Source organism: Lontra canadensis, unplaced genomic scaffold, assembly GCF_010015895.1.
Source record: "Lontra canadensis isolate GAN:19392208 unplaced genomic scaffold, GSC_riverotter_1.0 scaffold47, whole genome shotgun sequence".
Lineage (NCBI taxonomy): Eukaryota > Metazoa > Chordata > Mammalia > Carnivora > Mustelidae > Lontra > Lontra canadensis.
The window spans coordinates 10940301-10962759 of record NW_022631041.1 but is presented as its reverse complement, the minus strand read 5'-3'; the positions used below and the strand labels follow the sequence as shown (position 1 = coordinate 10962759).

The following is a 22459-nucleotide window of genomic DNA, read 5'->3' as shown; positions in this document are numbered from 1 at the left end:
ATAAAACACGAAATGACAGTTTAACCACATTATTTAAAGACATGAAGATAATCACCAGAAAAAAAAACAAAAAAAAATGTAGTTAAAAGTGGTTCCCTGTAGGCAGTGAGTCTAGGGGTAGGGAGGAATGGAGCCAAGCAATTGTGATTTTTCAATAAATACCCTTGTGTAGGATTTCATATTTTAACCATATACATATGTTACTTGACTAAAAATTAATCTTGGGGCACCTGGGTGGCTCAGTTGGTTAAAGCATCTGACTCTTAATCTCCATTCAGGTCTTGATCTCAGGGTTGTGAGCTCAAGGCCCACACTGGGCTCCACGCTGGGTGTGGAGCCTACTTAATAAATAAATAAATAAATAAATTTTAAAAATCTTTTTTAAAAAATAAAAATTAATCTTAATTCTCCCAACCTTGTTATCATAGATTGTACGTATTTATATAAATATATACACAATACACACACACACACACACACACAGCCCTCCAATTAGCAAGATTCAAGATGTGGCAGGGGACTCCTCCTTCACAGTGGTAGAATTTTAACTGGGCCCATTATCTAGCCCCTCTGTAGTTATACGTAGTCTTACAATTAAGTTCTTGTCAGCAGAACATACACAGAAATTATGTATTTGCAACTTCCAGATTATCCCCTTGAAAAGGAATGGGGTTTTTCTCTTTTCCCATTCTTTTCCCCACTGGCTGGAATATGGAAATGATGGAGGTAAACTATCTTCAACCTTTCAGATAAGGGAAAGACTTTAGGAAGCACAAGAGAGGTGGAACGCAGGTCCTCAACGCTTTGGAACCACCATATTATCTCTGAACTGCTTATGCTTGGGTTGTTACAGGAGATAGAAACTTTCATTTTGTTTTAGCCATTGTTACTGTGGTCTGTTACAGCAGCTGAACAGGTACCCTAATGCACACAGTATATGAGGAGGAAAACAAGATTAGTCTGAAGAACAGGACTGGAATTGGAGCATGGGAATAGGTGGTATAAGACCCTAAAGAGGCCTGAAATCTGAGCAACAGGTGTTTACACTTGATACAGTAAGCAATATGAAGCCTGGGCAGGCAAGCAACCTAACAGAAAGCAGTATACTAGGAAAATGAGCATAATGTGTAGAACGGAGCTGAGGGGAGGGAAACAGAGTAAGACAACCCATCAGACACTTGGAGGTCTATCATTCCAAGTGTGGACTAAGAACCCTGGCTGGGAGAGTACCAATGAAAGTAACAGTGAAGGGATGACTAAGAAAGGAATACCTAAGAACTGCTGAGTTAATGTGGTAACAGTCTGAAAGAATCAAGAACTACTCCAAGATTTTTGATCTAGGAGAACAGAAGAATGGAAGCAACCCTGGAAAAAATGGAAAGGATGAAAGCCTGTGATGATATGAAGCACTGAACACAAGAGGGAAAAGGTAAACTGTCACCCACTTCGTACTTTCCTCTAATCTTGCTACAAAGTTACATCTCAATAAAAGAAGTATTGCACTACATTATATTACTTTATTTGACCTGAACAGTTGTTAACCATCTACTCTATATTCCTTCTCAATTATCAACGTGCCAGAAAACTGGTCACCTTTTACTTCCTCTCTAGAATGATTAGGCATAAGAGGTAAGCAGAGCTTGAGACACTTTCAGTATACAAAGTCTGAGAGAGATTAGTTTTAAATTCATACTATAATCAAAGAAGAATTTCACATGATGGCTAATTATGATAAAGCGTATCACCTAAGTACCAGAGATTATTTAAAAATACAATTTTTTTACTAGAGTTGTTAAATCATTATGTTGTACACTTGAAACTAATGTAGCACTCTGTCTCAGATAATTTAGAAAGAAAAAACACATCTTTCCCGGGACTCTTATCACTCCGAATATATACATAAAGTTAACTATTTGTTTTGACATTATTTCTTAAACAAAGATGTTCCCTGGACTCCTCACATTTGACAAACTAAAATGCTATACAGAATTCTAAAATATAAGTAACCAAATGTTAACTTCTGTGGCTCTCTTCCTAACATACATGCGCATGCGCGTGCATGTGCACGCGCGCGATTTTACGGAATCCATGATGCGACTGAAATCAGTCCTTAGGAGTTTAAGGTACAGTTAAAGCTGATGACAGATCTCTTCTATGATATTCCTTACAGAAAAATGGTCAACCATTCCTTGCTTCAACATATTCTGCAACAGGAAACATTATTTTTCAAAGCCAACTCTTTGTTAGGATAGCTTTGTGAATACTTCCTTACAATGAGCCAAGATCTGCCTTCCATTTGTCCTGGTTTGACCCTCAAGTCATGACATTTTATAAAATATTTAAACACTATTGCTCTCTCAAGCTTCCTCATTGCTAATCAAACCACCTCAATCCCATCAAATCACCATATAAAATGCTGACTCTCTCTGGTCGTCTTGATCACCCTTGTCTGATAATCTTTTGTTTTTTTTTTCACAGCTACTCTTAAAGCATGTTGGCCAAAACTAAATGTAATACTAATAAAAAAAAATATGTGGAGGGGCTCCTGGGTGGCTCAGTGGGTTAAGCCTCTGCCTTCAGCTCAGGTCATGATCTCAGGGTCCTGGGATCTAGCCCCGCAATGGGCTCTCTGCTCAGCAGGGAGCCTGCTTCCCCCTCTCTCTCTGCCTGCCTCTCCGCCTACTCGTGATCTCTGTCAAATAAATAAATAAAATCTTTAAAATAAAATATGTGGAATAGCACAATGGACTTAAGACCACATGAAATAGAATGTAATACAATCCAGCTAGATCTAGTGCTATCCAATAGAACTTATAATGATGGAAATGCTCTATGTCTGCACTAACAGGTCTAGCCTCATGTGGCTACTGAGCTCTCAAAATATGGTTACTGTGACTGAGAAACTGAATTTTAAACTTCATTTAACTTTAACTGATTTAAATTTAAGTAGACTGATATTAAAGCCTCTCCAATCATATAAATTAGATTCTACTCAATGTACTATAAGTTTACCTGTTAGTATGTACCCATAAGACTGACTTGAAACAAATCAAAATGAGGACTGGACTCTAAATGAGGCCCCCATTTCTGAAAACAATCCCTTAGGATTTTCTTAGCTGGTTTATTTGGCCCATGAACACACATGGTAAAACTACTGGAATATTCTATTTTCCATTAGTTATGCTACTAGTAGCTAAGAATGACACTCTAAATAGCATAAGAAAATAATTCCAATTTGCTGGCAGAAATAAGTAAGAATACAAAAACTACAAATTATTATAATTCTTATTCAAATACCGAATCAAGGTCTCCACCGAAATGTCTTCTAAGCATCTCATATACAACATCCCCAAAAATAAACTCGTGCTCTCCCACACCTCCTTCCCACCACCCAAAAGTCCCCGCTGCTCACTCACTCGTTTCCAACTCAGAAAATGGCAAATCATCCAACTGCCCAGGCCCAAAATCTTGCTCTCATATCCTTGACTCCAATCTTTTTCCCACACCCCAAATCCAAATCTAGGGCATGCAATTTTCTCTGCTTGGAATGCCTGTCTCCTGGCTCTATCTGCAAAGCTAGAATTTCTTCCCATCCACCAACTCTGCTCAAGTGACAGTGCAGTGAGGCCTTCTCTCCCACAACTGCAAACCTAGGACCCCACACTCCCAATTCTCCTTCTCTACTTTGTGACTTATCATGGATCATACTAAGTATTGTACTTGTTTGCTCCCATTAGAAGTAATCTACAAGAGAGAATATTTGTTTTTTTCAGTTTGGTATACAGAAGATAGTTAAGATAGTTAAATATCAGTTGACTGACAAATCCTGTAAACATGGAATATGCTAATGATATAATCAAGGATGCAAAATAAAAATAACATATAATTAGAACACTGGACTGAATTTTTTCTAACAAATAAAAATAGGTAAAACAAACAAACAAAAAACAAACCAAATGTTTTAAGGGGCCACTATAGCATTTGAAGTCTATCAGTTAAGAGTTAACCTTATACAAATGCTCAGGTTTAGACATCCCTGCTCTAGGAGACCACCTTTCTCAACCTCAACTACTCCTGTCCCCATCTTTTCCTAATTTCACCATGGCTTGATATTATTCCAATAAAAGTAGAAAATAAATTCTAATATAAACATTACCTAAATTGTCACATTTCCTGGATTAAGCAGGCTCATAGTTGTTTTAATTTGTTTTAAGAGCACATTAGCCCATAATTACAAAATAACTTTATTCTTCATTTCTATAGACCTGCACTAAGATGGTAGCCATTAGCCACATGTGGCTATTTAAGTTAAATAAATAAAAATCCAGTTCCTCAGTTGTGTTAACCACATTTCAAAAGCTAAATGCCACATGTAGCTCTAGTGGCTACCATACTGAACAGGCCAGAGCTCTACTGGGCAGGACTGTTACAGACATTTTTTTCCCTAAAACTTTATTCGAAAGCATAAAACTGATTCCGCTGAAACATTGGCAGAATTTAACCTCAGAAGTTTCAAGTCTCTGTGTCAGTGATTCTCAAAGTGGTCCCCAGACCAGCAGCAGCATTACTTAGGAACCTGTTAAAAATACAAATTCCTGGGGGCACCTGGCTGGCTCAGTCTGTGGAGCATGTGACTCTTGAACTCAGGGTTGTAAGTTTAAACCCTGCACTGGGCGTGGAGCCTACTTAAAAAGAATAAATAATTTATTTTTTAAAAATACAAATTCTCGAGCCACAGCAATCTGTTTCAACTAGCTCTCCAGGTGATCCAGGAGGTTCTGAAGCATGCTCAAGTTTTATACCACTTTCCTAAGTTACTCATGAGTGGTTGTTGGTGCACCTGGGTGGCTTAGTCGGTTAAACATCTGCCTTCAGCTCAGAACATGATCCCAGAGTCCTGGGATTGAGTCCCACATGTCAGGTTCCCTTCCCCAGAGGAAGAAGGGGAGTCTGCTCCTCCATCTTCCTCTGCCCCTCCCCACCAAATAAATCAGTAAAATCTTTTTTAAAAAAGTGGTTGTCAAAAAAAAAAATGGTTGTCATCATAAGCTATGAAATACTGAGACATACCATTTCATTCTACAATATTCCATAAATGATATATCAGCTATGAAATCATACATAACCAAATTTCTATTATGACATCTTATATAAGGAAAACTCAGTAGATATTTTCATTAAATTATAATAATATTAAAACTAAAACAATCGTGAACTTCATTTCTTTTAAAAAATATACAACCGTAATTTGCTTCCTCTTCCAATTTGCAGATTTTTTCACTTCAACACCAACATAACAAATTTTTTTAAGTTCTTTATTTTAATTCCAGTATAGTTAACAGTATAGTGTTATATTAGGTTCAGGTGTACAATAGAGTAATTCAACAACATAATCACACTTTCATCTTTTTCTAAGAGTCAACTAAAAGCCTTTAAGTTAGGAAGAACACTCAACAGTGGAATAACAGGAAAAGGGAGAAATTTTCAGATTTTGTGAAACCCTCGCATGAGAAGATAGTGCTTTTATAATAAACTAATAAGTAAAAATGAAATCTATTAGCTAGAATTCAGCAAGAAGTTGAAACTGACATTGCACAAGTATTACAAGAGGCTAAACAATTTGAACACTCTAATTTCCTGTAATAAATCATAGCTACAGTATAAGACTAAATATTTGCAGTATCAACATCCATGTATGTTAAATAGTTATCATTTTCTGATAGAAAAACATCCTTAGAAATTTCAGCTAAGAATAATAACACTGCAATAAAATGATTATAAAACCACTGGGGAAAGAGCTAGCTTGACTTACTAAAAGTTTGGCCCAAAAAGGAGAGTCATTAAGAGCCTGATTACAAATTTCTGCCATAGCCAAGTGTCTACTGTGATAAGTTACCAGTGGAAAATTATTTAGTCACAATTTGTGCAATTTGTGAATGTTTTGGATGTGTTCACTAAAACTGTGGGCACTAGATCATTTTTAAGTAATGTTGTTAAAATTTTTATAACATAGAGTTTATGTGTAATCCATGGGAACCTAAATCACACTTAAAAACACGGCCTCAGGGGTCCCTGGGTGGCTCAGTTATTAAGAGTCTGCCTTTGCCTAAGGTCATGATCCCAGGGTTTTTGGATGCAGGCCCCACATCAGGCTCCCTGCTCCTCAGGAAACCTGCTTCTCCCTCTCCCACTCCCTCTACTTGTGTTTTCTTTCTCACTGTGTCTCTGTCAAATAAATAAAATCTTTACAAATAACAACAACAACAACAAAAGTCTCAAACTTCTATATTAAAAAAAAAAAAAAATACTGCCCCAGCATATAAATGTCCACTTCCACTCAAGTGTCCTTCCATAAAATGAAGACTGGAAATGCTTGACAGAATTTTGAATTCTAAACATTCTTCATTAATAAACGCAAAGGACACAATTATAAAATGTTTAAATAACGTAATAAAAAAGTCAAATGACTAATATTAAGTACTAACCATGTGCCAAACGAGGATATTTATTTCTCTCACTCATCTTGGTATTCCTAGCACAGATCCAAGCACATAATGTATATTTAATTGCATTTATGAAAAAAGGAATGAGTATAAGTTCAGAGAATTCCAAAGATTAAAAACACGAAAGTCCTAATCCTCCGGGAAGTTACAAATCGAATTAGGAAACACGACAAACACAAGAAAAGCTAAATAACATATGACAATTAAAAATACCACGTGGCAGGATACGATTATTTACAAAGTTGGTGGCAAACAGAGTGATACAAATTCTGACTAGAGTGAAGGGATTACAGACTGCGGTCCTCGATTTTAAAAAAGTAATACAGCACTCATCTCACCTCAAAATTATCGTAAAGGAAGGAATACAATAACTAAAGAGAATGAGATAAAGAAACTGCCTTGAAAAAAAGTCATAACGTTCCACACATACAATTATTTGCTGGATCGAGGACCTCTAAAAGCTCCTGAAACACAAGTCTCTCAGGAACAGCATCCTCTGATTATTTCTTCCTCCGCCCTCCACGAAGATTTCCACTGGACAGCCGCCCCAGAAATTTCTCCCAGCATCCGCAATGACAATACTCTCATCTTTCCCTCCCTCCCCGCGCCTGTATCAGACGGCGGCATCTCCCTCCAGAGGAAAAAACGGAGGGCGGGGGAGGCTGTATAGGAAGGAGAGAATGCTTACACTGAGGCCGATTAAGGAGGAGGAAGGCGAGACCACGCGGGGGTCGAGGGTGGAGTCCCCTCCGACCCAGCCCAGCCTCTACCCGAGGCCAACATCTCCCCACCCCGAGGGCACGCCCCTCGCCCGCCAGACCCGAACGAGCAGGCGACGAACTCGAGTGACAGCCCCACCACCTGTGTCGCAACCCCTCCCCCAGGCCCGTGGGGAGACGCCTGCCCCTGCCCCACCAAAGGCGGCCCGTGGCTCTTTCTCTACCCCCTCCAGTTCACGTCGCCAATGAGTGACAGGTCCCCGGGGGAGGCGATAGCAACGGCACGCCGCTCGACACTGCTGGTGAAACACTGCAGCGTACCCTCCAGCCGGCACGGGGCGGGGGCGTAGACAGAGCGTTCCTGACCGCCCAGGGGGACCCACTCCAGGCCTCGCCTGGCCCAGTTGCCCCACATTGGGCGGGGGTGGCACTTACTGCGGAGATTGTGGATTAGCTCCGAGTGGCTGGCGCCGCCGGATTTCCAGGCCATCGCTAAGCACACCCGGAGCAGGTACAGAACCACCTTCAGCGCGGCGACGGTGCCCAGCAGCTTCCCCAAGAGTGAGACCACCTCCCACACGGTCACCGCCCCGCTTGCGTCCCCGCTGTAGTCTCCGCTGTGACTGCTGTCGCCGCCGGTGCCGCCACTGCGCGCTCCCGGCATTCCCCGCGGCACGCATGCGCTCTGTGACGCTGTGCGGCCTCGGGTGCGGCAGGGTGGGGCCGCGGGCAGAGGTGGCGGCGTGCCCCTCCGCCTGCGCCTGTGGCAGTTGCGGCTGCTGCGGGCGGGCTGGGAGCCCGGGCTGAGTCAGCGCCGCCGCCGCCGCCGCAGCCGCCGGTGCGTGCACCCTCTCTGAGGCCTCGGGATGCGCACCGCCGCCAACTTGCTGAGTTCGCCCTGCGGCTAGGCGGGGCAGGCCCCGGCGCAGTCAGTCGCGTGCCTGGCTGCGGCCTTGGTTACCGAGCGCGGTGGCACGACGGTGGGACCGATTCGTGACGCCGCGAATGCCCGATCTGGTTACGCCGCTGCCGGTAACTCCGTAGTGGCAGCCGAGTCAGCTGTTGCGAGCAGCGGTTCTGCTCCTATAACCGTCCAGATTGTTAGACGGTGGGCTTCCTCCGTACTCCTCACCCAACCCAGTTGTCTAATATTTAGATCCGTTAGAGTAAGAGCTCCGTATGGTGGAGCCTGAATAATCTTAATGGAACCCGAGCCCTCTTTCACCCGAGTACTGAGTCTCTGGCTTTGTGACAAGTGCATCAGTGTTTGGTTAGCAGAAACTTTGCGACCCTTGTTTGTTCTCAACTCTAAAGCACACACTCGGAGAGTGGAAGAACACCATAACAAGGCTGGGGGGAGGGTGGAGCGTGGGAATGCTTTGCTCCTGCATTTCGGCTAAAATTACCACAGTCTCTAATGGAGAATGTTCTTTTCCCAATACAAGTGTGCATTTTCAGCTAATTAATCCCCACAAATTCCACCGTTAGACTGGACACAGCTTTATCGCTATCAGCACTGCAAGACAGTGAGTTCGTTCGGGAAGCTGACTGGTAACATTGCCCGTCACATCCAACTTGCTGCCTCCTAATCAGAATTGAGAATGACAGAATCCAGTTATCATTTAGTCCAATAAATTTTCAAGAACAAAGCAACGTCAAGACCTCTAGGCTACTGCATGAGCAATGATTTTCAAATTCCAATTCTCATCAGATTTTGTCAAATGAAACACTCAGCCTAAAACCACTCCAAAGACATACTTGTACATTACCTGTTTTCTGGGATTCTGTGACAAAGGAAACCACATTCAAAACAGTGCTCTTGGGGCGCCTGGGTGGTTCGGTCATTAATCGTCTGCCTTCGGCTCAGGTCATGATCCCAGGGTCCTGGGATGGAGACCCACACTGGGCTCCCTGCTCTGGGGGAAGCCTGCTTCTCCCCGCCCGCCTCCACCTGATCTCCTCTCTCAATGTCTCTTTCTCTTTGTCAAATAAATAAATAAAAATCTTTAAAACAAAAACAACAACAAAGCAGCGTTCTTTATGTGACCAATGCACTGCCTACTGCCCTAAGGAAGCACCTTAGTGTTCCTTAATATTAGAAATAAAATTGTCGATTTGGGACTCTACTAGTTTTCTATCTAATCTCTGCAGTTTCCCAATATTCTAGTTAAAAGAACAAAATGAATCTACTCTCTACAAGAGCCTGGTAAACCTCTAAAGCTGATCTAGACGGATCACATCTACATGTTGTGCTTCCATAAGCTGTGGGTGTGAACTAAGACTACCTTTTAAAGGAACAACCAAAACACAGTTACGAATGTAGTATAAAGGAGAGTTAAATATATATATATATATATATATATATATATATTTTTTTAAAGTCAGTGATACCTTTTGTATGCAATAGGATTTACATGCTAATTGGGGAGATCTGCTTTGAAAGAAAACAGGCAGCAGAGGGCAAATATATAAGTACAATTCTGGCCCAAAAGTCAAGAGCTATGCTTATTTACAACATCATGGGCTGGAGTAATCAAGAAAAGATAGGGGAAGGAACCAGTCCTTGAAGGATGACCAGGATTCTGAGAAGTAGAGAATAAAAGGATATTGTAGGTCATTCGAAGCACAGAAGCAGGAACCTAGAGCACTAATTCCTACACTGTCGACATTATATATCAAACTCATTCATTACATGCTTAAATGAATTAAGTTTACACAGCTAGGCAGTGGATGTCAAAACTATAAGTTTTGGAGTTTTTAGAATTCCAACTCCAGGCTCGGACAGTGTGTATTAACAATTAAGCAAATAATAAACAATAAATAAACAATAAGCAAAGTATTTGCTTGAGAAACATAAAGGGAGAGCTTTAGAATGAGTTTGTACAGTAGTGAACGTACTTATATAAGAATTTAAGGATTTTTAGTATTTTCTGTGGGTGCTGAGATACAAAACTGAATGGGTGAAGCTACTAGGTGGTTCCTCTTGCATTGATTTTTTGGTTTTGCTCTTAAATTTGTCTTACGTTGCACGATTATTGCACAAATACACCGTTTCGGTGTTCCTATACGGACTTTGAGGACTCTGTTCAGAGCCACTTCGATGAGGAAGGGCGGCCCAACTTCCTCCGGCTTGGGGGTTGATGGTACCCGCATTGCCGAAGGACGAGAATTGGCTCTCCGCAGCCACCGTCCGCCTTGTAACGTTCGGCCCAATCAGGACTCCACGGAAGGGGCGGGGCTCAGAGGCCCGCGCTGTGTTCTGACTGTACCTGTCGCAGTTGGTTTGCAATGGAGGACATTTATGCTAAGTTTGTGTCTCAGAAAATCAGCAAAACCCGCTGGCGACCGGTACCTCCGGGAAGCCTGCAGACCGCGGATACCTTCGCTGCGGGCTCTTGGGACAATGAGGTACCTCCGCTCCTGGGCGAGAAGCTCCTGCTTCCCCCTTTCTCCTGGAACCGCGCCGCTGGCGGTCCGCGCGCGAGATCTCGCCTTCTGGCTCCTCTCGCTATCTCCGTCCCCAAGTTCCCGTCTTAGGTCCTGTTGTCCGGTAACTCAGAGCCATCGATGATGAGCTTGAACCTCGAATCTCGTGTTTTAAACTGTCACCTTCCAGTGATCTGAGATGCTTTAAAAGCAAGGTTGCTTGAAGGCAATACAGATTTTACTGTTCAAGAGTTTGATGTAAATTTCATCTCAAGAGGAAACTTTCTGCTTTACAGGAAAATTATGTTTCACTGTGGTCTATTGGAGATTTTGGGAACTTGGACTCTGATGGAGGGTTTGAAGGAGACCATCAGTTATTGTGTGATATCAGACACCATGGCGATGTAATGGATTTACAGGTAAGTCTGTGTAATGTCCACAAGCTAACTTCTAAAAAACTGAGAGTAATATATTTAGAGGTGCAAAGGACCTTAAAGTTTGTCTAGTGTTATTCAGGGTTTACAGGAAACTGAGTTCTCTGTAGGTTATGGTTTGCTAATGTTAATTATATAACCACTTAATAGCAGAAGGGGATGTGAATTTAATCAGACTTTTAAAAATCCTGATTTGTTTGTTTGCTTAATTAGCTGGCCATCTACTGTGTGCCAAACAGTATTTGCGGTGGCTTTACAGAAGTCTAATTTTCATCACGTCCTGTGAATCAGGTATTTTATGTCACTATGGGACAAATACCTAAGGTACTTTACATGGTTTTGCTTTTTGAATTCTTATAACAACCCCCTAAGTGGGGATTAGTTCTTCCATTTTAAAGGTTTACCAAGGTTTAGAGAACTTAACTTGGCCAATGTCTCAAAGCCTGTAAAGTGGGGAAAATGGAATTAAGTTTTCAAATCCTGGTCTGTAGGACTTAAGAGTCCCTGCATTTTCTTCTATAGAAAACTGCCTAACCCTGAGAATGATTATTTTCTAAACCTCTATGGTGGTAGTCCAAAATTAAACCAGTTATAGGTGAAGGAGTTGAGGGGGAAAACTGTTATTTATTCTTCATGAAAATCTTTTCATTTGTGTAGTGGTTTTGACTTTGCAGCTCCATCATCACATTTTATTTGTTTAGCATTTATAGGCTGTTTGCATTTTAAAATTGTTAGACTACTAATTGAGTCAAACAAATAGCCCCCCCCCCCGTATCAACATTTCTGAATCTGTAACAAGCAAGAATTTTCTGTTTAGTTTTTTGACCAGGAAAGAATTGTAGCAGCTTCATCAACAGGATGTGTAACAGTTTTCCTTCACCATCCAAATAACCAGGTAAAGAATTTTTTGCTCAAAAACTGAATTTATATTTTAATTATTTTTAAGGAGGCCTAACCTAAGTTGTATATAATAATGACACAAGTAAGTTTCATACTCAAAATATGGAGGGGAGGGACGCCTGGGTGGCTCAGTGGGTTAAGCCGCTGCCTTCGGCTCAGGTCATGATCCCAGAGTCCTGGGATCGAGTCCCGCATCGGGCTCCTTGCTCAGTGGGGAGCCTGCTTCTCTCTCTCTGCCTCTGCCTGCTGCTCTGCCTGCTTGTGTTCTCCCGCGCTGGCGCGCTCTCTCTCTCTCTCTCTCTGACAAATAAATAATAATAAAAAAAAATATGGAGGGAAGAAATACAGTATTACCTATCTTTCAGCAGATTAATTCTTGAACCAGGTTTGTGTAAGCTGTTATTGAAAGTAGATACCTCTTAAATTCTGTTAGTACAGAGCTATCGATGGGGTTTTCTGGCAAGTAATTTCCCAAGTTACTATTCTGATCTTTCGAAGAAAGAGCACCTTCTAGCTCAGGTATCATGAGAGAGAACAGGGACAGCTACTTTGCTTCTGTGGATAGAACCTAGGTTTTAATTAGAAGAGAGGATGCATTTTGCTGCTGTGGATAGAACCTAGGTTATAATTAGAAGAAAAGATGCACTATAAAGACATTTTATCAGTGCCTTTCTTGTGTATTAAAAGCCCAAGTGGTGACCTTCATAGTGGTAGGGCAGTCCTTTAAAATAGCCCCATTTGTAGTAACATTTTTAAGTTGCTGGAAGAGAGTGCTCATTTGGATTTTTAGGCTAGTAAAGTTCATCTTCCTAATAGGCATGCCTAATAAATATAAGACCCAGATCTTCTTAAGTATTTTTCCTGATGGTTTCAGTTAGAAAACCCTAGAGATTTCTTTCTTAGATGTAGGCTAATTCCCTTAAGAATTTAGGGTTGCTGTTAGGGACTCCTGGGTGACTCAGTTGGTTAAACGTCTGCCTTTGGCTCAGGTCATGTTCCCAGGGTCCTGGGATCAAGTCCTGCAACAGGCTTCTTGCTCAGTGGGGAGCTTGCTTCTCCCTCTGCTTGCTGCTCCCCCTACTTGTGCTCTTGCACTCTATCTCACAAATAAGTAAATAAAATATTAAAAAAAAGAATTTAGAGTTGCTTTTGAACACACAACTGTCTGGTACCTAAACCATTTCTTTGAGATAAGTTTGATATTGAGTAGCATTTTTTAAATCTAATCCAGTGTATACAGAACTTTTTTTTTTTTTTTAAGATTTTTTTTTTTTTTAAGATTTTATTTATTAGGGCACCTGGGTGGCTCAGTCATTGGGCATTTGCCTTCAGCCCGGGTCACGGTCCCAGGATCCATGGTTATCAGGGCTCCCTGCTCAGCCGGGAAGCCTGCTTCTCCTTCTCCCTCTCCCCTGGCTTGTGTTCCCTCTCTCACTGTCTCTCTCTCTCTCTGTCAAATAAATAAAATCTTTCTTTAAAAAATTTTATTTATTTATTTATTTATTTGACAGAGAGAGAGAGAGAGAACAGGCAGGGGGTGTGGTGGGCAAAGGAAGAGGGAGAAGCAGACTCCTTGCGAAGCAAGGAGCCCAATGCAGGGCTCAGTCCCAGGACCCTGGGATCATAACCTGAGCCAAAGGTAGACGCTTAACCGACTGAGCCACTCAGGCGCCCCATGTATATAGAACTTTGATGGAAGTAGTTTCTAGGCTTTAGTGTCCAGAAATACAAAGGAAAAATGAGAGAGTGACTCTTTTTCTAGAGGGGTATGGGATAGTCTATTCAGGGAAAAGTGCTAGTTTTTAAGGCTTTGCTTTGATTCATCCTATTCTCATTTCTGACACCTAGACTCTGTCAGTCAGCCAGCAGTGGACAGCCGCTCACTACCACACAGGTCCGGGCAGTCCTTCCTGTGGCAGTGCACCATGCACAGGTATTGTGTGCAGCAACCCCGAAATTGTCACCGTTGGAGAAGATGGTCGGATAAATCTCTTCAGAGCCGATCACAAGGAGGCGGTGAGAACCATAGGTAAGAAAAATCATCCTTCAGGGCACCTGGGTGGCTCAGAGGGTTAAAGCCTCTGCCTTCGGCTCGGGTCATGATCCCAGGGTCCTGAGATTGAGCCCCGCATCGGGCTCTCTGCTCAGCAGGGAGCCTGCTTTCTCTCTCTCTCTCTGCCTGCCTCTCTGCCTACTTGTGATCTCTCACTCTCTGTCAAATAAATAAATAAAATCTTTAAAAAAAAAAAAAAGAAAAATCATCCTTCTTTTTTATCTCATAACAGTTGAGCACCTACCATGTGCTAAGCAGACCCAATGCTAAGTGTTTGAAGGATGTAAAAAGATAAAGTGGGATCCCTTTACAAGACAATATGTTGCTAAGGCATGTATGAATGAGTGACTACACAGGAGAAACTATTTTGTTTTTGTTTGTTTTGTTGTGGCCTGTGGGGATTCTCTAAGAATTGAGGAACAAGTGGCAATTAATTGAATCTAGGTTCTAGACCGTAAGTAATACTAAACGATGGCATACCAAACAAAGGGAATAACACGGAGGCAGGATAGGTCCACTTAGAGAAGGACAAAAAGCATAGTTATCAATACTTAACGATACTTATGTAGGAAAGGTGACAGATGAACCAAGAGAAGTGAATTGGGGCCAGGTTGGGAAAAGTGATGCATAGCTACCGAGGTTACATTTTGTTAGGTGGACCACTAAGGAGCCACTGGAACTTTTCAGTCAAGGGGATGATACACTCCTTGCTGAGCTTTAGAAGAGTTAGTCTAGTTAGTTCTCAACTGTGCTAAAGACAGATTTGCCTGACAGTAGTTTTAACAACCTACCACCCTAGACCTCCTGAATCAGAATCTCTGTGGATTCAGCCCATGAATGAGTTTTTTGTGGTATTACATTCATTTATTTATTTATTTATTTATTTATTTATTTATAGTTCTGAAGAACACTTATTTAACAGTTAAGGACCATTACCTGGAGTTTGGAGGAGTGTCACAAAACAAAATCTAGAAGTATATGTTAAATTATGTGGTACAAGCTTAAACACTCGAGGAAAAGGGAAAGGACCAGTGTATACCAGTCTGGAAGAACTTCATGGAGAAGAGAGTTTATGAGGCTAAAGATGAAGAGATTTTTTTTTTTAAGATTTTATTTATTTACTTACTTTTTTTTTTTTAAGATTCCACTCATTTATCTGAGAGAGAGAGGGAGAGGGGCATGAGAGAGAGAGAGAGAACATGAGAGGAGAGAGCAAGCACCAGAGTGGGGAGAGGCAGAGGGAGAGGGAGAAGCAGGCTCCCCACTGATCAGGGAGCCTGATGCAGGGATTGATTCAGGACCCTGGTATCATGACCTGAGCCAAAAGCAGACGATTAACTGAAGAACCACCCAGGCATCTCTTAAGATTTTATTTTTAAGTAATCTCTGTGCCCAACATGGGGCTTGAACTTACATCCCTGAGATCAAGAGTTGCATGCTCTACCAACTGAGTGAGCCAGGTGACCCCAAAAATGAATAGATTTGAGATGAGTTGGCCAAATGATACAAGTTCAGAATGAACTTTATAGGAAGCACTGAGTTTGGAGGTTCTGGGTTAAGCACTAGTGGGAGATATAAAATTTAGATACAGAGGAACTTCAATAGCTGTATCAGCAATGGAGGGTAATAATCTTAGGTGGAAATAGAGAAATATGTGAAAATTCTGCTGACTAGAAAACAGATGTTCTATAAGTGGTATTTTTCTATCAAAGGAGAGTCTATTTTAATGTGCATTTTTCTAAAGAAATTAAACTGACTTATTTAAAAGTTCACCTGTAATATTTCAATCGATGGAAGGAATTCGATTTAAGAATTTTGTGGAAAAGCAGGACTTTTTTTTTTTTTAATGTATAATGTATTATTTGCCGCAGAGGTACAGGTCTGTGAATCATCAGGCTTACACATTTCACAGTGCTCACCATAGCACATACCCTTCCTCCCCAGTGTCCATAAGCCAGCCACCCTATCCCTACCTCTCCCAACCCCCCAGCAACCCTCAATTTGTTTCCTGAGATTAAGAGTCTCTTATGGTTTGTCTCCCTCCTGATCCCACCTTGTTTCATTTTTTCCTTCCCTACCCCCCCACGACTCCCTGCTCTGCCTCTCAAATTCCTCATATCAGAGAGATCATATGATAATTGTCTTTCTCTGATTGACTTATTTCGCTTAGCATAATACCCCTAGTTCCATTCATGTTGCAAATGGCAAGATTTTGGTTTTTTGATGGCTGCATGATATTCCGTTGTGTGTGTGTGTGTGTGTACCACATCTTTATCCATTCATCTGTTGATGGACATCTAGGTTCTTTCCATAGTTTGGCTATTGTGAACATTGCTGCTATAAACATTGGGGTGCACGTGCCCCCTTTGGATCCCTATATTTGTATCTTTAGGGTAAATACCCAGTAGTGCAATTGCTGGGTCGTAGGGTACTCTATTTTCAACTTTTTGAGGAACCTCCATACTGTTTTCCAGAGTGCACCAACAATGTAGGAGGGTTCCTTTTTCTTCTCATCCTCGCCAACATCTGTCATTTCCTGACTTGTTAATTTTCTCCATTCTGACTGGTGTGAGGTGGTATCTCACTGTGGTTTTGATTTGTATTTACCTGATGGCCAGTGATGTTGAAGCACTTTTTCATGTGTCTGTTGGCCATTTAGATGTCTTCTTTGCAGAAGTGTCCGTATCTTCTGACTGTTTCTTGATTGGATTATTTGTTCTTTGGGTGTTGAGTTTGTTAAGTTCTTTCTCGATTTTGGATACCAGCCCTTTATCTGATATGTCATTTGCAAATATCTTCTCCCATTCTGTCAGTTCTCTTTTGGTTTTGTTGACTGTTTCCTTGGCTGTGCAAAAGGAAAAGCAGGACTTATTAACACACACTACTGTTTTCTTAATTTGTAGACAATGCAGATAGCAGTACACTCCATGCTGTAACCTTCCTTCGAACTCCTGAGATTCTTACAGTAAATTCAATTGGGCAGTTAAAAATATGGGATTTCAGAAAACAAGGAAATGAGCCCTCTCAGATATTATCACTGTAAGTTGTCATTTGTAATTCACTAGGGTAATGCAAAATTAATTTGTTAAATTTTTTATAGCAACTGACTTTAAACCGTATTGTATTTTAATTGCATTTGGAAAGAATGATCCCTGATTAAATTTGGTAAAGCGAGTACAATTTGTTGGGCTTGCTGCTGCTGTGCTGCATTTAGTAAATATTTGTCCTATTGATTCCGAGGCTTTATCTCTTTTTGAAGTTTATATTATTTAATGGGGAATTTATTTTTGCTCAGCAAATGATTGTACTGATAGTAGGTACAGTGCACTTCAGATGTGGTTGGATGAAAAACACAATCCAGGATACTTTTTTCTAAGCAAAAATCCCCATTCTGTGTGTGCAGTTTTCTCTTCTCTAATAAGAATATAGAATGTGTCAAACTGAAAAAGTAATTATATAAACAAAATATTAAATAAGGTGAAGGTAAAGAATATGCTGCTTAGTTGTACATATTGTTTTTAAAATGCCAAGAAATGGAAATATGTTTGCATATCTTATCATCAGATTATCATGCTCCTTATGTCTCCAAATTGAAGAGGGGATAACTTTGGCTTTAATTCCATTGCAAAGTTCTAATATTTAGAAATATATTTAATGCACTCAATTTTTCGACATGATTTAAGTTCAGCCAGCTGCTCCAGCTGCAAAGTTATCATTTATTTACTAGAGTGAAACATATTTCATGGATTATGCAAAGATAAATCATACTCACAGCATGTTTGATGTCCTTGTGTCTCCCATAAAAGGACTGGTGACCGAGTACCCCTCCACTGTGTTGATAGACATCCCAACCAGCAGCATGTTGTAGCTACTGGTGGCCAGGACGGAATGCTGAGTATTTGGGATGTTAGACAAGGTACTATGCCTGTGTCTCTGCTGAAGGCTCATGAAGCTGAAAGTAAGTGTTGTGGCGATATGTAAGTTTTTGTCAGGTAGTAATGTGGTATATTGTAAGGAGCTTTCTATAATGATACATAGGGATCATTTTACATTGTAGCTTTTGGCTAAATTATATAAATGTATAATAATCCCTTTTTATTTGACACTTAAGTGTTTGTTTTAAGATTTTATTTATTTGACAGAGAGAGAGACAGCCAGAGAGGGAACATAAGCAGGGGGAGTGGGAGAGGGAGAGGCAGGCTTCTCACAGAGCAGGAAGCCTGATGCAGGGCTCCACCCCGGACCCTGGGATGATGACCTGAGCTGAAGGCAGATGCTCAACGACTGAACCACCCATGCGGCCCAGACGCTTAAGTTTTTCAACATGTTTCATTATTCTATCCAAAACCACAGTAATTATCCTTATGTGTTCATCTTTATGTGCTTCTTTTCTTTTTCTTTCTTTCTTGCCTTTTTTGATTTAAATATTTTTTTTATTTGACATACCGAGAGAGAAAGCATAAGCAGGGGGAGCAACAGGCAGAGGGAGAAGGAGAAGGAGACTCCCCACTGAGCAGAGAGCCTGATGCAGGTCTCGATCCCAGTACTCTGGGATCATGACCTGAGGGGAAGGCAGACGCTTAACCAGCTGAGCCAACCAGGCGCCCTATATGCTTATTTTCTTGGGATAATTTTTTAGAAGAAGTGGTGAGCCAAAACATAAAACTGTGATACATGTTATCAAACTGTTACACGTAAAAATACCAATTTATATTGCCATGCTCTTTATAAGAGGATGACCTACTCCCATGTAAATGTAGGCTATTTTTAATATTTGCCAATCTAGTGTTCCTCAATTTATTATTGTACCTTTTTTTTTTTTTTTTAAACAAGAGCAGTATTTATATATAGGATCTTGTCCCTTTTTTTGTTCATTTTTTTTATTTTGGTGGGGATTTTTTGACCAGACAAAAATTTTTCATTTTATCATTATCTTTGATATCATGACTGGATTATAGTTTTAAATTCTGACTTAAGTTTATGGTAAGCCTTGCTTGAATAAAAATGCAAAAGTAGAAACATGCCAGTATTGTAACGTCTCGGTTTAAGTTTCACATTATTACCTTGGGAAGATAAATGATTTTTAAGATTATATTTAAGAAGCAAATAAAAGGATAGAAATATTTTGCCTCTTCTAGTTATAACTATACCCGGGGGAAAAAAAGAATAAAAAATAATGTATGTCCTCATAGAATCTGATGTTGGCTAACCCAGTGGTAGTAATACTAGAAACTTCCAGATCTCTTCTTCCAGCCTCCCTTTTTAACTGCCAGCCTGTATTGCTAAGCAATACATACAGATGTAGCAGACGGTAATGTATTGTTTTGATTCATTCTGACTCTTGGCTAGAAATAAGATGTTTTAGTACAGAGGTTTGTGTTATACTTTGAAAATAAATACTTAAGAATCTAGGTTTGTACAGTCAGCTTATGGTTCTATAGGCTATTTTCCTTCACTTTTTTTTAAATGAAACAGTATGAATATATTTTATATAGGGGTTTTCCCAGAACACGTTCTCCTGAGGAAAATGACCTTGTAATGTTTGGTGGATTGATGCTTAATTATGGCATATGTCAGAATAAAAATTGCCCACTTGCAAGCATGTGCCTTCTAATACTTTTTATGCTTTGTCCTCAGCACCTTCTATGCTGCCTTTTGAAGGTTCTTATCCAGAATCACAGAACCCTTGTTCACAGACTACCTGTTTGATTTGTGTGCTGCAGAGAACCTCCTAAAGCATCCTGGCCAGTCATTGGCTCCCGTTTGTCTACTGACACACAAAGTTCCCTTAAAGTTTAGTACTTGCAGGGTTCTCAATCCCAGATTGGCTTCTTAAAAGCCCTCCATCTGAAACAGTCCAGATTCTGGGAGCCATTTCTAGGTTTTAGTTTGCTAGGGGCAGTTGGTATTTCTGTGATATATACCAGAGGCATCCAGAATACTGGCATGAAGCAAAATTGAACTGCTGCTTAGAAATTCACTTGTATGTTATCTTTATGGTATTTTCTGTTTTTCCAGTAATAGAAACTTCATATGTATATATTTTAAGATTTTATTTATTTGAGAGAGAGAGCAGAGAGAGAGAGACAATATGAGCAGTGGGGAGGGGCAGAGGGAAAAGGAGAAGCAGGGTTTGATCCCAAGACACTGGGATCATGACCTGAGCCGAAGGCAGTTGCTTATCCAACTGAGCCACTCAGGCGCATCTAACCTTCACATGTTAATAACATAGGAATTGAAAATAAGAGAACTTACCAATTTAAAAAAATATTTTGAGACATCTGGGTGGCTTAGTCTGTTAAGCGTCAGCTCAGGTCATGATTCCTGGGTCCTGGGATTGAGTCTGCATCGGACTCCTTGCTCCTGCCTGCCATTCCCCTGCTTTGTGTGCTCTCTCTCTCTCTCTCTCTCTGACAAATAAGTAAAATCTTAAAAATACATATTTTAGGAATTATCCCATTGTCCTATTCTTTCATTAAAAAATGTAATAAGTCATGGGGCACCTGGGTGGCTCAGTGGGTTAAGCCGCTGCCTTCGGCTCAGGTCATGATCTCAGGGTCCTGGGATTGAGTCCCGCATCGGGCTCTCTGCTCAGCAGGGAGCCTGCTTCCCTCTCTCTCTCTCTCTCTCTCTCTCTGCCTGCCTCTCTGTCTACTTGTGATCTCTCTCTGTCAAATCAATAAATAAAATCTTTAAAAAAAATGTAATAAGTCAAATGATTGGCATTTATTTTCATTCACTTGCTGGCCCAATGCACAAATAGATTTACTTGGCTTCTTTATGCTATCTGTATGTTATAGCCATTTGGAAAATTATATTTTGCCTTTTAATTCTGAAGCCTTTGATTTTTATCAGACTTAGGATTTGAAGGTATGTGATGGAGGTTAATGGAAGATGATGCCTAGAGACGGGGCTTTAAAGTTTGTTCAACTCATTTGCACAGTTTTTAGCATCTTGGTTCTTACCTTTTAGTGTGGGAAGTTCACTTTCACCCGTCCAACCCAGATCATCTATTTACTTGTTCTGAGGACGGATCCCTCTGGCATTGGGATGCCTCCACAGACGTACCTGAAAAATCATCACTGTTTAACCAAGGTAAAAGGATTTAAGAAAGATTCTTGTGTGTAGTTTTGTTACAGTTTTAAATACCACATTGGAAATTCTCAGATTTTTACCATTAAAGAATGATAGAATGTTTCCATTCTCCTGCCTCAAGGTAAATTCTGGTATCCTAGAGCTTGAAATCCATCAGCTGCTTATTGCTGTAGTGCTGATGACTACAAATGCCATAGCTGGCTCACTTCACACAGCTGGGGGTCTTCATGCTACATTTCCAAGACTCTCCATTAAAGAATCACCAGAAAGATGCTTACTTGAAGACTTTAAATTCGATACCCATAGTATCCCATAGAAATTTGAGTATTTAATAGCACTGAATGAGACTTTGGTGAAAAATGGTGATGTGTGATAATGGAGTCATCACCCTGATATTCTGAGAATTAAGTTTTGATCCTGGCCTTTTTAAAATATCAGTAGAATTTCAGATGTTTCCTAACATAATAGTAGTCTTGAAAGATGTTTTCCCCTTTTTTTCTTGCAGGAGGAAGAAATAGTACTTTTTTGTCTCACAGCATTAGTAACCAGGCTAGTGTTCACCAGTCTCTTATAAGCTCCTGGCTCAGCACTGATCCCGCAAAAGACCGTATTGAAATCACAAGCTTGCTTCCCAGCAGGACCTTGTCTGTGAACAGTTTGGATGTTTTAGGTCCTTGTCTTGTTTGTGGAACTGATTCAGAAGCGATTTATGTTACTAGACAACTTTTTTCATGAAAATACTGTCATTACAAGATTTCAGGTAAAGCATATTGTTAGCCTTTCGAAGTACAACTTCTCTGGAGATTTTTATTATTGGAAAATGTGAAATTTGCAAAGGAAGCTTCAGTAAACCATTGGTAATATCGATGCCTCGTTTGGCTTTTGTCAGTTGAATGTTCCCATCGTTTCAGAGTCAGAGAGAATGCTGATGGCGAGAGAATTGGAATCTGTGGAAGAATATCAGAGGGATCCTTTTGTTGATGTAGATGTTGCCTTCAAACAGGCTATTCTTTTTGATGTTGGGGGACTTCATAATTTTCTCAAACCACTAACAGGTTCCTATTTTTAATGACACTGTGGTGGCTATTACCCCTCCCTGGTGGCCTAGGCCAATGTTAATGTTTATCCTTCTTATGGTAGATATTTTCTTGAATCTTCCCACATTTTATTTCCTTAATAAGTTTAATAAACTTCATAAAGAATTGAGTAAAAATGACAAGCTTTAGTAAAAGTGTCCACATTTTTTTAAAGGTTTTGTTTTTAAAGAAAAGTGTTTTGACAGGTTCCTCTGTTAGAGTAGATTTGAACAGAACTTTCAACTGCTTAGAC

The 22459-nt window shown here is 40.5% G+C and overlaps 2 protein-coding genes and 1 long non-coding RNA gene across 4 annotated transcripts in view; 1 reads left to right on the top strand and 2 right to left on the bottom strand.

Annotated features, from left to right (window-relative positions):
• The window catches only part of PCMT1 (protein-L-isoaspartate (D-aspartate) O-methyltransferase), a 44056-nt gene extending 36117 nt beyond the window's left edge, over window positions 1-7939 (bottom strand). Inside the window, exon 1 of one of the 2 annotated variants that reach the window (XM_032873161.1) lies at window positions 7658-7939. In XM_032873161.1, coding sequence (XP_032729052.1) covers window positions 7658-7886 — 229 coding nt within the window. In that variant the 5' untranslated portion in view covers window positions 7887-7939. The remainder of the gene's footprint in view (window positions 1-7657) is intronic. The other variant, XM_032873162.1, reaches the window with a different exon arrangement.
• A 2523-nt stretch (window positions 7940-10462) lies between these two features.
• On the top strand, window positions 10463-22357 carry NUP43 (nucleoporin 43). The gene is made up of 8 exons (XM_032873159.1): window positions 10463-10630; window positions 10945-11067; window positions 11900-11977; window positions 13831-14011; window positions 16939-17074; window positions 17842-17993; window positions 21008-21130; window positions 21636-22357. Exons 1-8 carry the CDS (start codon window positions 10511-10513, stop codon window positions 21863-21865), a joined length of 1143 nt encoding a protein of 380 aa, XP_032729050.1. The 5' UTR covers window positions 10463-10510; the 3' UTR covers window positions 21866-22357.
• LOC116876799 lies at window positions 16836-21106 on the bottom strand. The gene is made up of 3 exons (XR_004384462.1): window positions 21001-21106; window positions 17808-17987; window positions 16836-16880 (listed from the first exon to the last, which is right to left on the bottom strand). It is a non-coding gene; the product is annotated as an uncharacterized LOC116876799 (long non-coding RNA).
• Window positions 22358-22459: the final 102 nt, after the last annotated feature.

Coding starts and splice junctions, on each gene's coding strand:
- NUP43 (XM_032873159.1), top strand. CDS start 10,511: ATGGAGGACATTTATGCTAAGTTTGTGTCTCAGAAAATCAGCAAAACC. Junction 14,012..16,938: donor GGAGGCGGTGAGAACCATAG/GTAAGAAAAATC, acceptor CTTAATTTGTAG/ACAATGCAGATAGCAGTACA. Junction 17,075..17,841: donor CCCTCTCAGATATTATCACT/GTAAGTTGTCAT, acceptor CTCCCATAAAAG/GACTGGTGACCGAGTACCCC.